Below are 15,662 nucleotides of genomic sequence, written 5' to 3'. Positions count from 1 at the left end.
TAGCTTGGGTTTAATTGTAAATACAAGTGGAATTGCCTTACTTTGGATGCCTTGGCAAGAGGTACATCCACAATAAATTATAAATGGATAGGTGTTTCAGAAAAAAAACCCACCACCAGAACCAGGCTAATCTGGTTTCAGGTTCATTACAAGTATTCCTCCTCTTAATAAATTGTATTACTAAATGCTAATTACATAGCACTGTACTGCAACTCCAGAACTTTGGAAGTGGCAGTCAAGATTCACAAAATTGAGACCATGCTGTAAAGGGTTAAAGACAAAGAGGCAAATGGGTATTGTTCATTAAACAATATGCAGGTATTTTGAAATATTTTTGTAAACTGCTAAAGCTTCTTTCTTTCTTGATCCGGGGAAGGGTTTTCTGGTTCTGAGCCAAAAGCGTATTAAAGTTCCCTTTAAAATATGTATCAGTGAGATCTTGGAGAATGTCAGTTGACTGTTTATAAACAAAGTTTTTTCTTATTCCATTCTGATTTACTTTTTTCTCCAATAATATTCCATGTTTATTGTCTTTGCATAATTTTTAAATGTCATACTGCCAATAACTTCTTTATATTCTTACCCTTCAGAATGCTCTGTCGCAAATTCATTTGTATAATGATTCACTGTATGTTCATATTCTTAAAACATAGCAGTGTGACTCCTGCAGATAGGTAATTATACTTTAAAAAATGAGTGGTGTACCCAACGGAGTCTTCCTTTTTCTTGCCTAGTCAGAGATAAATGTCTTCTGTAATACTGTGTTATTTTTCTGTATGGGAAGTACAGAACTTGCAACAAGAGCATGTAATTTTAAAGGACAGTTCTTGGACTTTTGGTACTAGCAGTTGCAAGGGAAATGGTTTAGAACTTGGAATTAATGAACTGTATTTTAAAACCTTCAGTGAAGAAAGGTAACGTGATTATAAGGCTTCAAAAAGTACCTGAGATAAAAATAGGGTTCACATGTTTTACTGCTTATTAGTTTTGAATTTAGCAGTTTTATGTAAAGGTAGAACTTAATGTCATTTGTACGTTAACTTTAAAACTCTGCTATAGAGTGCTGTATCAAAACATGAAATCCACAAAGTCTTCAATACTGCTTGAGAAGACTTCTTGCCTAATACTGATATGTACACATTCAAGACAAGTTGCCTTTCTTGTTACTTTGATCAGCGCAATCTATACATTCTAATATAATTTTTGATATATTCAAATTGTATTCCTAAATGCTACTGTGGAGAGGAACTTTCTTTTCTGCTCCTTTTCAACGTTTATATAGACCAATCTTAAAATTACTTTTAACTGATCACTAAAATTCCATTGAATAAGTTGACTTCCAATCCATTAAAACACAGAAAGGCCTCTTGACTGGAAAACATAAAAGCAATTTCTGTAGCTATAATGACCATCAGGTTTTCAGTTGCTATAGCAGGTCACTGAAGTGCAATATTATCAGTTAGTTTCCATTTTACATAAACTGCAACCTGAGGCATGTCTGGAAAATAGTTTAGAGAAGTTGCTTGCTTTCAGTATTTCTGTAACACATGGAGATTGACTGTTATCTGCATTAGCATTGTGTATTAAATACATTTTTGTAGAAGTTACAGCTTTCACAAGACATGTCAAGGCCACAAGAGGACTACTGCAGTCCTTTGTGTTTTGCCAAAGAACTTCACCCCACAGCTTCTGCATCAAACCCTAAGCTTCCATCTGGAATTAGCACATCAAATAAGCTATTTATTTTCTAGAGCGATCATTTTCTAGTAAACAATAATAGATTAGTATTAATGATCTGAAGAACAAAACCAAACCTCAAGTATTAGATATGTTTGAAAAATGAAGGGGTGAGAAATTTCTGTGACTTGATTTTGTTAATGCAAAAGATGCTTACTAGAAAAACCTCTGATTTTGTATTGCATAAGCAATGCTCTTTTTAAAACTTACAGTAATTGGAATATTACAGAAAGTATAATTTTGTAAATAGTTTTAGCTCTAACTGCAGGATCAGTGCCTGAACTGTTGCTGTTGCATCTTCAAGCAACGCTGTACTTGGCAAGTATAGCATCAGTGTTGAAGTAATTGGTAACTGTGGGAAATAACTGTCATGTATATATTCAAAGTGCAATAAAAAGTTTAATTTCTTTTGGAATAAATATGTAACTTCACTGGTATTATTTTGGTGATTTAATGGGTTTTAGCTTTAGAAATGTTATTGCTGTTGTCTGTAGTTCCATTTGGGGACCTGCATACACCCATGTTTACCGAATACCTTTGTATCCAGAACTGACTTGGAGGGAGTCTCCAGTTCGAGAGACTACAATACAGGACTTGTGTAAGGGTGCAATGATGAGCAAAAATGTGATCAGCCAAAGGAAGGCTGTGTGCTGATATGCGCTAAGGCAAAGGCAAGTAACCTTAAACTGTTTTCCGTTTTTGCGGAAAAGCTTTTACGTTTCAAAAACATGAAAAAAAGAATAAAAATAGTCCTTTTCCCTGGATCCATTTAAGGGAGCATTTCAGGTGTTTATTGTAAATTCAGTCCGAGGAAGAGCAAAAACTTACTGCCGCTTTTTGCTTTGGCGTGTGGAAGGGAAGGCGGGGGGGGGGGGGGGTGAAGAGGAAAACAAAGGTGAAAAAGAGCCCCAGCACGTAGTCTGAAAGACCTCAGCCTGGTTTTATGTTCTCAGCTGCGGCAAAGCACAGGCCCAAATTTAAACCACAGGATGCAGCTCCCTCAAGCCCGCGACGGACTCCAGGCTCCGGGCGCCACCGCTGAACACAGCTGTCTTGTCGCGCCTCCGGAGCCGGCGCTAAGCAGGGTCGACCGAGTCCCGCCCCTCGTCACCGTACGGACCGCCACGTCGTCCGGCGGCTGCGTGCGCGGCGGTGGGCGGGGCGCGGTGCCGCTGGCGGGGCAGGAAGATGGCGGCCGGCATCCGCGAGAAGCAGACAGGTGAGCTGCTGCCGCGCCGCGTCGCGGGGACTGGGGCAGTCGCCTATCGCGGGGCGGGAACGCTCAAGGTCGGGCCCGCTCTGTAGCTCGGGCTCTCACCTACCTCCCCCCTCCCTGTCCCCGGCGGGGCCGCGGCGCGGGATGGGGGTGTCTCCGCGACGCCTCGCCTCTGTCGGGGGTTTCGCGCCCGGTTTGGCTTTCCCGGCAACAGGACGGAGGCACTTTCCCTCCTTCTGCTTCTTCTCCTCCGGCAGCCGCTGGGGTGCCGCTCAGCTGCCTGTACAGCGCGGGCCTGGGGCTCCGGGGGACTCTGGGAGCAGCTCTTGCCTAGTGCGCTCAGCCCCGCTGAGGGGCTCAGGGCCGCGGCTGCAGGTGCGGCCCCGGGGACGTGGCCGAGGTGCCGCCGCGGCGTGGAAATGGCCCGGGGAGGGGCTCCCGCGGCCCCGGGACGTGTGCGGAGCCCTTCTGAGGCCGCAAGCGGCGGGTTGTGTCCTCCCTCGTTTCGGCTGCCTTTCTGCTCCTTGCAGGGATCAATGGGAAAGACGGTTTAATGGTGCAAAACCAAAGTTGCAGTTGCGATGCTCCTCCTGAGATTATATAGGGCTGTCGGAGTCTGTACTGACAGGAAGCTGAGAGCGCGAGATTACACAGGAGGTTTTCTGTGGTTAAAGGGTTCTGGCACTCCTTACATACTGCTCCGAGCCCAAAAGTGACTCTTGCTTCTCTGTCTTGATGCTGCTTTATGGAGTCTTAAGCCATGTATTTGAACATACTACTGAAGCATAGAGCCTGTCGACTCCATAGTACTCTACTTCTCTTACTCTCCAAGGTTTTGGTCAGTAGTTTGAGCTGTAACCTTGTCACCTTCTCCTTGACAACTGCAGTGTCTTTCTGGTGATACAGAGGGTTTGGGGTGCATTTATTTAACATGAAATGCCTAAAATCATGTGCCAGACAATCTCAGTCTTCATTTCTGTGTAGACTTCTAAATATTTACTAGTAGTATTCTTTTTGTACCAGAAGTCTACTTTCTGTAGTCTCATTCCTGTGGCCATTTAGTAGTACAGCGTTTTTTAAAGTTCCTTTACAGTTCTTTACTTTTCTTCACTCTGCTGCTTTTCTGATAAAGCCTGCTGTCTTTGAGCTCTTACTCCATACAGGTTTATTCTTTTCCATTCTTCACCTTGTTTCTTGATTATTTCAGTCAAGCTGTACCGCTGAACCCTGTTGTCTCTCCCATTGGGGAGGTCATTTTGCAAGGAGGTAGATTGAACAACTAAAAGGTACTCTGGGAAGGACTTACTATCATTTGGTGTTTGTATTACCACATATGTGCATTATTTGTTGTGACCTTTACCCTGGTTCATAACTAGTCAAAGCATATCATCGTGCAAGCATGGTAAAAACCTGATCCTTGCCCCAGAAAGCATTCAACTTAAATGTGAAAGGAAGTTTCGCTGCTGGTAATGTGATTGGAAAAGGCAGTGCAATGGAGGAGGAAGCAGGGTCAGACTGTGAAGGAGGACTTAAGAAACATTGCCTGGGCATGGGTGGCCTTGAACGCCGCCAGGGATGGAGCATTCACAACTTCCCTGGGCAACCCATTCCAGGGAAGTTGTGAATGCTCCATCCCTGGTGGTGTTCATGGCCAGGTTGGAGAGAGCCTTGGGTGAGATGGTTTAGTGTGAGGTGTCCCTGCCCATGGCAGGCGGGTTGGAACTAGATGATCATAAGGTCCTTTCCAACCCCAACTATTCTATGATTCTATGATGGGTGGTGGTAGGAAAGACGAAGTTCAACTAAAGTTAAGACCTGCAGCATATGTCAAGAGCAATGTGAAGAGCTTCTGTTGTGACATTAGTAGCGAAAATATGAGTAAGGAAGAATGTTGTATCATTGCTTAATGGAGCTGGTCATTTAGTGGTGATGGATGCAGATGAGGCTGGGGTACCCAATGCTTTCTTGGCCTGTCTTCACCAAGAAATTCTCTGAGGCTTCTGTGTCACTTTGCAGTCAAATATGGAGTGAGTCCTCTTAGAAAATTTTCTCATCACATGAAGGAGAAAAATAATGAAATGTGACTTTTGCATTTATGTTTTATGGTGGTTTTCCTCTCAAATGATATGTATAATAAAACCTTGCTAGTGTGTTTGATCTCTGTTATTGAAGTGTAAGGATAATAAAGCATTATTCTGCTTTGTTTTCCAGTGGCTTTGAAACGTATGCTGAATTTCAATGTTCCTCCTGTTAAAAACAGCACAGGAGAACCAGTATGGAAGGTAAGAACTATTTGAGTAGGAGTAGGAGAATTTTATGCTGTTCAAAAAAAAGTTCAGTTTTTCAAATTTTACCTAACTAAAGCATCTTCTTTATGTTATGAACTTTTACAAAATAATTTTTCATGTGATATGAATATACAGAATTGAGTATCAGAATTGATTAGAAAAATACTTATTTGAGATACTGGCTGCTTGAAGACACAGTGTCTGACTATGTAGGCAAGATTACAATGAGTAACTGAGAAAGATATTTTTGAAATATACTTAGGTGTGTTTCTCATTGCATGATACCTTACAGGTGAACTCACAGAGTCAGAAATAAGCTTAGTTCCTTAAATGTAGAACAACCTCAGCTCAAGCTGTTTGTTAGTTTTAAAAAAGTAGCTAACTTGTAATGTGTGAGAAGTTTTTGCTACTACAAAGTATATATTCTGTCTCTTCATCTGTTCTGTTGCCTTTTATCACTACTTCCTTTTTTCCCTCTCTGTTTCTTCCTTTGTTTCTTCCAAATTCAGCAAAGTTCTGCATTTAGAGTAATAAATTTCTGACAGCATATTCCTGTTTGACTGACACTTTTCAGGAGATGGAAATTATTATTTTTTCCCCTTTATCAGAGTTTTTCTTCAATTTTTATTTATTTATTAATAAGCATACATGTAAGTCCATGACAAATTAATGATTAATTATAAATTGGTAAATGTTTAGCACTTCTCAGGTTAGACTAGTACTTTCTTAAACTGGAATTCCTGTATCCACTGTACCCTGTATTCTGCAGTATCCATTTTTACGGCACTTCATAAATAGATGCGTATCTTTTTCAGGTTCTCATTTATGACAGATTTGGCCAAGATATAATCTCACCTTTGCTGTCAGTGAAAGAGCTGAGAGATATGGGGATCACTTTGCATCTGTAAGTACTTTTAAAAATTTGGTTGTTGTTTTTTTTTCCTAGAAACGACTTGATTTAATATTCCGCAGAATCATGAACACTGCAAATCATTCAATGAAGAACTACTGAAATAAAAATTATACCCTGACTTGTTCCTATAATTTGATGGTATTATTCAGAATCAGGGAGTGGAGAGATGATTCCATACATTGGTCAGTAGGATTTCTTACTAAGTACAGGAAGCCCCTCTTAAAAAAAAAAGAAAATTATCCAATAGGTATTTTTTTTAAATCTATAGAAATTCCTGTCTGTTACAAATCTGTAACAATCATTTTGGCACAAAATGTTTCATCGGACTGTGCATGTTCTCTGCTTCTCTTTTTACACAGAGTTTGTCTCTTGTCAAGCAGGTGCAATCTTTAAGTATTATTATAAGATTTCCCATTTAATTTTCTTCAGATTACATTTATTTAGTTTGTTGTCCTTCCTAAGTGAAGGCTGGAAATGGAAACACAGTTTAACATGTTGACATAGCAGCAGAAATGTGAGAAAAATGTGACAAGAAGGAAAGACAAGTTTAATGCTATGAGATACGCAGGGGTGTTGTTGTTATGTCAACAGTTTGTAATTGGTATATGAACTTGGTGGATGTGGTATTTTACCTTCCTCTGAATGGATTAATCTATATTTGAAGATTTATGCCTTTCCTCAAGCTTTGAATAAACTTTGGTGACATCTATTGAGCCAAAAAAATGCAAGTATGATTTTTGCGATTTTTTTCTTGTCGTGTTCTTACAAAAAATCTAGCTAAATGTAGGGAGAAATTGTAGGAAATTAAATGTGTCTGTACAAATAATTTCTTTGAATTTTTATAATTTTACACAAATCAGAGGAGGAACATATTAAAGCTGTACTTCTTCCTTTCAGGCTTTTGCATTCGGATCGGGATGCTATTCCAGATGTTCCAGCTGTTTATTTTGTGATGCCAACAGAAGAAAATATTGACAGAATGTGCCAGGTAGCTTGCATTCTTAATGTTTCAAATGAGTGGGCACAACAGTGTGTGGCATACTCCTGCACTCACTGGAGTGTGACTGTTCTGTATCTGCTCCTTATGCATACCTGGATGCCTTTTCTTGCATTTTTTATATATTAGCACATATTTGTCAAAAAATATTACCTATAATTTTTACACACAAAACTTCAACTTCCCAGAAAGTAGAAAGGTAAGTATGTCTTCTCTTTCAGAGAGAGTATTCTGCAGGTGAAAAGACAGGTCAAAGTAAGCGCAAATTGAAATACAGGCAACTCCATCTAAACGTAAGAAAAAGCTATTTTAATGAGGGTGGCAAATGCTGGAACAAGTTGTCTATAGAAAGTTTGTGGAGTCTCCATCTATGGAGATGTTCAAAACTTTACACAATCCTGAAACGCCTGCTTTATTTGACTCTGCTTTGAGCAGGAGGGTTGGACAAGGCTAACCTCCGTTTTTCACATTCACTGGGAAGGGAAAAAAGGAAATGAAATTTTTGGTCAGTGATAAGTTATGGAATAATAGTTGCTCTCTGGCAGCTTAAATTTCATTTCCTGGGGTTTTTTTGCAGTTCTGTGTTAGGTTGGTTATGTTTAGTTATGTAGTGAAAACATGATGTACGGGGCTGTATCAACAGAAAGATAAACACTTCCCAAAATTTATTGAACTGTGGTTAATTGGAACATCACATAGTAAAAGTATGAATGTTTTTTAATTAGTCAGACATATATTAGTATTTATTCAGGAAAAAGTTTGTGGTTTTCCTTCATTTTAGGATCTTCGAAACCAGCTTTATGAATCTTATTATTTAAACTTTATTTCTGCCATTTCAAGAAGTAAACTGGAAGATATTGCAAATGCTGCCATAGGTGCTAATGCAGTAACTCAAGTGTCTAAGGTAAGAAAATCTCCCGGTCTGTAATGTTAAAGATGCTACCACTGTAGGTGTTTTTGCATTCTTGCATAGAATAGTTAGGATTGGAAAGGACCTTAAGATCATCTAGTTCCAACCCCCCTGCCATGGGCAGGGACACCTCACACTAAACCATGCCACCCAAGGCTTCATCTAACCTGGCCTTGAACGCTGCCAGGGATGGAGCATTCACAGCCTCACTGGGCAACCCATTTCAGTGCCTCACCACCCTAACAGGAAAGAATTTCTTCCTTATATCCAATCTAAACTTCTCCTGCTGAAGTTTGAAGCCGTTACCCCTTGTCCTATCACTACAGTCCCTAATGAAGAGTCTCTCCCCAGCATCCCTATAGGCCCCCTTCAGATACTGGAAGGCTGCTATGAGGTCTCCACACAGCCTTCTCTTCTCCAGGCTGTACAGCTGCAACTTTCTCAGCCTGTCTTCATATGGGAGGTGCTTCAGTCCCCTGATCATCCCCATGGCCCTCCTCTGGACTTGTTCCAACAGTTCCATGTCCTTTTTACATGGCCACTTCAGTGCCATACGCAGCTTTTCTGACTGAATCATGAACAAAATAAATGTTTAGCTAGATTCGGTGTTAGGCATAGATTTGCTCGGTTAAAAAGCTTATCTACGGTCATCTCAGTATAATGCAGCTTGGTACCATGCTTCAGCTTAGTCAGAAGTTCAAGTGCTGCAAGACCTTTATGCTTAATGATGAGGGGAAATACAGTGGTTTCAGAGTATTCCCAATCTCATCAGCTCAATGAGTGCATCTAGTGCATATATAATAGGATGGAGTTTTTAGCTCCTAAATACACTAAAAGTGCAGTATTAATGCAGTTGTCACTTTTAATAGGCAGTGTACTGTAGAGGTGGATGTTTCATACATACACACTGTTACTCAGTACACTCCTGCACCCTTATGATTTAAAGGCAGGTATCAGGTATTTACCCTCTTACTTTTGTTAAGTGTCTGTACCAAAACCAGTAAATTATTAACTATTGCTTTCATATATACTTAAATACATTCACCTGTTCTCAATCCTGTTAGGAAGTACTACCGGCATGAGAAAAGGAAACTCTTGTGAAATGAAATGACAACTACTAGTCTTATTTAAACTTGAGATCTCCAGTAGGAGTGAATTGGTGTAGCACCGTGAACTAACCCTCTTAAATGTTTTTTATGGTTGTGAAGTCCCATGTTACAGAAAAGTCTAATTTTTTCCCTGAATGTACATTTACGTTACAGGAAAATTAGAATTTGTGGGCTGTAATCTCATTGTCTAGATATTGCCCTTTTTCTTTGATCCTGCCTAAGAGCTCAGCCCTGTTTATGTTGTAGTCCTTCATATTAATAAAAAATAAACCTGTAATTTTATAATGTTCTCAATATGCAGTTTTTTCAGTGATGGTTGGCTCCTAAAAATTTGTCCACAGAAATATTTGTACTGTTTTCTTTTAGCACTTTTCAAGTGCTCTAGTGTTTTATGCTATCAGTCCATCCTTGCATGGGCTTTTTAGTTCATACATGGTATCTTAATTTCTTTATTTTAATGGGTAGTGCTGTAAAAGGTTCAAAAAGAAGTAGCAATAAACCAAAGAGATTTTTTAATGCTTCACTCTGTGCTGTTCTGACCATTTTTCCTTGATTTCTAGGTGTTTGATCAGTATCTTAATTTTATTACTTTAGAAGATGACATGTTTGTATTGTGTAACCAAAACAAAGAACTTGTTTCCTATCGTGGTAAGTAAAGTTTGTATAAAAAATTATACCAAAATGTCTGATACTGAAATTTACTCTTGAAGTGATAGTTAATTCTAAGCAATGATTTTATTTTGATCTGCTCAGAATTCAGGTTTATCTGCTAGACGTAGTTTAAAGTCATGAAGGAAGCAGTTCTTGGGTATTAATTTTAGCATCTTTACAACACAGCTGTTGTAATACTGAAAAATACTGATGTATCTTTAAATAACAAATTTAGTCAAGCAAAACTGCAGTATAGGTATAAAACGAGTAGCAGGCCTTTCTATACACTGTCGTGGTTTAAGCCCAGTCAGTAACTCAGAACCACGCAGCTGCTCGCTCACTCCTCCCACTTTCTCCCCCCGGCTCCTGGAGGGATGGGGAGGCGAATTGAAAGAATGTAACTCCCATGGGTTGAGATAAGAACAGTCCAGTAACTAAGGTATAACACAAACCAGTACTGCTACCACCAATGATAATAATGATAAGGGAAATAACAAGGGAAGAGAATACAACCACTCACCACCAGCCGATCGATGCCCAGCCCAACTGAGCAGTGATCTAACCCTTCCAGGTAACTGCTCTCAGTTTATACAGTGGCCATGACGTGCTGTGGCATGGAATACCTCTTTGGTTAGTTTGGGTCAGGTGTCCTGTCTCTTCTTCCTTCCGGCTTCCCCTCCTCCCTCCCAGAGCATGAGACTCAGAAAATCATTGGTCAGACTAAACATTACTAAGCAGCAACTAAAAACATCAGTGTTATCAGCACTGTTCCCAGGCCAAAAGTCAAAAACACAGCACTGCACCAGCTACTAAGAAGGAGAAAAATGACTGCTACTTCTGAACCCAGGACACACATGAAATAATATAGGAAAAATACTGCATTGTTTACACATATAGACAGGCACTGCAGGTGCCTGCTGTTTTAGGCACTACTAGTCATCGTCCCTTCTGCAGTTCTTAAGGAATTAGTGTTTTGTTTCTGTGTGAATGGTCAGTTGGAAAGTTACTGTAAGGAATACAAAGCAAGAAAGATGACTTTAACTGACAGAACTTCTTCTGTCGTTTAGACAGCAGCCAGTCAGTGTCTCCTTTTCTTGACACATGAAAACGTGGTGGTGTGCGAAGGGAGATGTTAGGATCAAGGGCCAGATTAGCACAGGGAAGAATCTGGGAAAGGACTTTCTAGAAAATAAGAGATGCTGATTGCTTCTGCATGCATGTGAGCCAAATGTCAGCTTTTTCATAAGTCTCTGAGTTGTAAGTGAAGTCAGCTGTATGGAAGCCTTTTTTTTCCTCTTCCTGGGATTTCTGTTGGACCTCTTTTGGAACATATCAGGGAAACCAAGTGGCTGCTTTAGGTCAGTTACCTCTACATCTATGGTGCTATGGCAGCTCAAGTCAACACATATACTAGTTGGCATAACTGTCCACGTGATTTTCCTCCCTTTTATCTGATTTTTGTGTTCCTCTGACCCATTCAATATGCTAAATCAACAGAGAACTACCACACTACCTCTCCTGCCCCTCTAACTCAAATGGCTAGCTATTACAGGGTGGGTTGTCTTGCTGCACCTGGTGTAGTTTCTCACATCTTCTCCTACTTTTACATCGGAACTAGTAGTGTTGGAGCTGCAGTGTTTGTTCAGTTGCCTCGTTTCTTATAAAATAACAGCTCATTTTTGTGATCTGCAAATCCAGTGCAAGGGAAGAAGCGGAACTGTGTTAGACAGAGGCAAGTCAGCCCTTTTTTAGCAGCTGCTCCTCATTACTTTAGTGTAGTTACAGTGTCTACACACAGTGTTACACAGTTAATTCCTGATTTATTTAGATGCACAGAATACTCACTAGTGATCAGGTAGAGATGAGAATTCTCCATATGCCTAACATTTAGTGGTAAGATCTTTCTCCTTTCCAGATTCCCAGAGTTGGTACCTTCCTTTAAAACTGGATCTGTAATACTGAGTTCTGTTTCACAGAAGAGGAAAAAAGCCTCTTCTGAAGGGCATTTTTGTTTGAAAAGCAGACTTTTTTTTCACTAAAACCTGCTGTTAAAGAGTTTTGGTAATAACTGTTTTGTGTTGTGTTTGTGTGGATGTAAAGGTACTTGAGCAGCTCTCATAAGATACCTGCTAGCTGCAAGGAATTTGAATTTAAATGACTGAAAATGTTTTGTGTGTTTCTCTGCGGTTTGTTTTCCACTCTTGGGCCACTGAAATTTGCCACTCACCAGATGGTTTCACGCTATACTTAAACCAGTCTAGAAGTGGGCTGTTTCCAAAAGCTGATCAAACAGAAACCTAATCTCCCATACAGAATGATCAGTTTTCTGTAAGAGCACTGATCCAATGCATCTCACCGTGTGAGGCAGTAGGAGTGCAGGGGCAAAGAAATACAGTTTTTGGCATCCTGGTTGATGCTTTGTGAATACTTCTTTACCAAAGACAGATCGATTTTGTAAAAGAACAAGAAAATGTAGATCTAAGCTTACTTTCCTGCAGTAGATGCGTTGCCATAAGCTTATTACAGTAGAGAGATATGAATATATAGAAAACACAACAGAACATTTTACTGAAGGGTTATTAATGGATTTTCTCAAAGGTTGACATATTCAGCAGTAATACTGAATATTTGTGTTGATTGCTGCGGTACAAAAAAAACAGGAATGTGCTCATAAAATGTGCATGTTACACAAAATTAGAAGTCACCAACAGTACACAGATTACTGCTACATCATAAATGAGTATATTAAACATAATGAGAGAATTAAATTTAAAAAAATGAGAAAGAAAAGGGACTAAAATGAAGATTATTTCTGCCTATAAACTGCGAGACCGTTAGTTGGAGATAACTACAGAATGATAGCCCAGTTGTTTCAGAGCTTTAAGAATTATAGGCAAATACGGATCCTGGGAAGAGTCTGCCTTTCTAGGTGCTGATATTTCAGCAACTTGAACTTGGAATGCAAACAAAAACCAAAAACACCATCAGGGGCATGTCTATTGCTGCATCCCAGCAGCATAATAAGAAGTTTGACTTCCTGAGAATAGCTGCTGATAGAAATTGCTAATACAATTCATCTGTCTAAAGTTCTTAGAGGACAAAGCAGGGGGGGGAAAGCACCTTTAAAGTTAGAGAATGATTGTAGCTGGCCATACATAAATTTGGGATGGAAGGCTTGATGTTTAGAGCTTTGAATTTAATTTTTGAAGAAGGAGTATAGGACAGGTAGTTATGCGAGAAAATTTTGAAGTAAAACAAACAAGGATGGAATTTGTGGCATGACTTCAGAAATAGTGCTTGACTTGAGACCTCTGATAAGATTAGGTTTGGTGTGTCCTGTTGGCTGTTATATGCCTGTCAGTGTTAATTATTTAATAGAAATGTTGCTACATGTTATATTTTTTTGACTTAAATGTGTGAGGGAAGTCATTCCATTTGTAGTGTGAAATGTTTTAAAAGTTGGGAATTATCCCTAACTTGGAGATTGTGAATTTACTAAAAAAAGGGGGGAGAGGAATCTCTGTTACAAGTGGTGGCATTTAGAATCTTTAAGTGTAGATAACTGCATATTATAATTCTCTTTAAATTATACAGGTAATTCTTGAGGATGCTGTATCTGATGATTGGTTTCCAAGTAGATGGCCATTTCTGCTCCATAATGTTGTTTTCCAGGTTTTCAACAATGCAATACTGACGCAGTCCAGAAGTTACAGTATGCATTGTCAGAGATAGTTGGAAAAGATTGTGTAGTGTTTGACCTTATACAGGGAGCAGCAATTTAGGTTCTCCCAATTTTTTTTCTTAAATGGATGTGCTAAGAGGGGCATTTCACGATTTGATCTCTGCAATAAAAGCTGTTGGCTATTAACAGCCATTATGTAAGAAGAGGATTGTTTTCTCATATTAAAGTGGCATAAACTTGTTTAACCCTATTCTTAACTTTTCCACACTATTTTAGCCATTAATCGACCAGATATAACAGACACAGAAATGGAAACTATCATGGACACTATTGTTGATAGCCTCTTCTGCTTTTTTGTTACACTTGGTAAGTTTTCAAATTTTAGCATGTTTTCCATATGCTTTCCTTTTAGAAAAGATCCATATTCAATGAGATACCTTGAAGTTTAGTGATTTCCTATAGTAAATGAAAAGCAGAATTAGATCTGTGACAGAATTCTCAATAGTTCATGGGGTAGGTTAATGACCTTACTATACATCACCGCAAGAGACAATAAAGTCTATCCTATATAGGAGTCGAGTCAATCTTCAGTATCAATAGGAAAAGAATACTGAAATGCAAAGGTTTGGATTCACTGTTCTAACAAAATCGTAGTTTGCAGTAAAGATTAATAGTGCTTTAAGTTTGAATTTAGGTTTGTAGCTCTCAAAAAACAAAAGCCAACCAAACAACAAATAACACAAAACAAAGGCTTACATAAGTAAACCCTGCAAAGGTCTAAGTGAAATAACTGAAGGAATAGGAAGATGCATTAAATTTGCTTTTTTATTTATTTTTATTGTGAGTTTCCTTGATACTTAGCTCATACGTTTTTCACAGTGATGACATTTAATACAAGTTCTCACTGAAACCAGTCAGTCTGAGACAGCATTCCTACAAGGGGAGCTGGGGATCACTATAGGGCAGACTGTTCAAGGGAGATTCCCTTGGACCTGGTGAGTTCTTTCAAGTGTTAGGATGATACAGATTAAATCTCTTTTACTCAGTCACTTAAACTCTATGGTATTAGAATTTTCACATTTATATATGAGTGTGAGAAATGGTAGTTAACAATTTTGAAACTTGAAAGCCAATGAAAAACGTGCTTGTGAAAATAACCTCACCCTGCAGTGAGTTGTAACTGACCTATTGTGATGTGTTATCGGAATTATTATAATTTTAATGGGACTTTCAACCTTTTGAAACTAAATGCTTCTATATGAAATAGTTTGTCTGCTCTACAGAATATTAGCTATCTTTCTAGTGCACACTGTACCTCTCATAAATTCTTACATGAGGTATTATTTACTTTTGTAAAACTTTATTTAATATTTCTATACGGTATTTTTTTATTTCATAAAGACTGCAAGAGGCAAATTTAGTGTAAGTTTGTATTATCCACTTGAAAAATTTAATCTCAGAATGTCACAAAAAATGTGAAAGTACACTAACTTAAAATCTGAAAATTATGATACATGTAGAAGTCAATGTATCTTTTATTAGGAGCTATTCCTATAATCAGATGCTCAAGAGGAACTGCAGCTGAAATGGTGGCAGTGGTAAGAAACTGTTTTTAAAACTCTCCTAACATCTCGTTTACTTTTCTCAGTATGTGGCAGACATCTAGTGTCATTGTATCCTTTTCCTTATGAAGGAAATAAAACTGGAAAGTAGGTATACCAGTTTTCCTTTCTGATTTTAGTTCCATGGAACTCATCTGTGGAAATTGTAATATTATGGAATCAGCTGATGAGAAAATGAAACATGAATAATCATTCCTAATCTAGAGTTTATAAAGATTTTTTGACAGGCATTATAATTACAACCATTAAGGTATATCTACAGAGCTTGTAGACATGGCTGTCTGGCCTGGGTTTTTCTGTGTCTTAGAAATTTTTATCTATATTACTGGGAAACCCCGTAAGTACAAGACATTTTTACTATGTCAAACTAAACTGACTGAACTTGAGCAGCATTTAGGGATGAAATTACCAAACTAAATCACAATTAAAAGTCTGTGCAGCACTGTCTTCCTTAGGGGGTCACTGTTCTTCATTTTTATTGTCTTCCTGACGTCTGTCTTTGTCTGTGAAACCTTAATACTGATTAAACCTAAGCAC

At 38.8% G+C, this 15,662-nt stretch overlaps 1 protein-coding gene across 1 annotated transcript in view; it reads left to right on the top strand.

Annotated features, from left to right (window-relative positions):
- The first annotated feature begins 2,844 nt into the window (after positions 1 to 2,844).
- Positions 2,845 to 15,662, top strand: part of SCFD1 (sec1 family domain containing 1) — a 50,781-nt gene continuing 37,963 nt past the window's right edge. Inside the window, exons 1-8 of the mRNA XM_061367648.1 lie at positions 2,845 to 2,956; positions 5,165 to 5,235; positions 6,057 to 6,145; positions 7,052 to 7,142; positions 7,933 to 8,055; positions 9,731 to 9,818; positions 13,780 to 13,869; positions 15,046 to 15,101. Of these exons, the coding sequence (XP_061223632.1) occupies positions 2,926 to 2,956; positions 5,165 to 5,235; positions 6,057 to 6,145; positions 7,052 to 7,142; positions 7,933 to 8,055; positions 9,731 to 9,818; positions 13,780 to 13,869; positions 15,046 to 15,101 (639 nt within the window). The 5' untranslated portion in view covers positions 2,845 to 2,925. The remainder of the gene's footprint in view (positions 2,957 to 5,164; positions 5,236 to 6,056; positions 6,146 to 7,051; positions 7,143 to 7,932; positions 8,056 to 9,730; positions 9,819 to 13,779; positions 13,870 to 15,045; positions 15,102 to 15,662) is intronic.

Source organism: Neopsephotus bourkii, unplaced genomic scaffold (assembly GCF_033783945.1).
Source record: "Neopsephotus bourkii isolate Nb327-2 ecotype Australia unplaced genomic scaffold, CSIRO-AGI_Nbou_v1 NB_1388, whole genome shotgun sequence".
In the NCBI taxonomy this organism is placed as follows: Eukaryota; Metazoa; Chordata; class Aves; order Psittaciformes; family Psittacidae; genus Neopsephotus; species Neopsephotus bourkii.
Note: the sequence above shows the minus strand (reverse complement) of the source record. Positions and strands in the feature narration are given on the sequence as shown.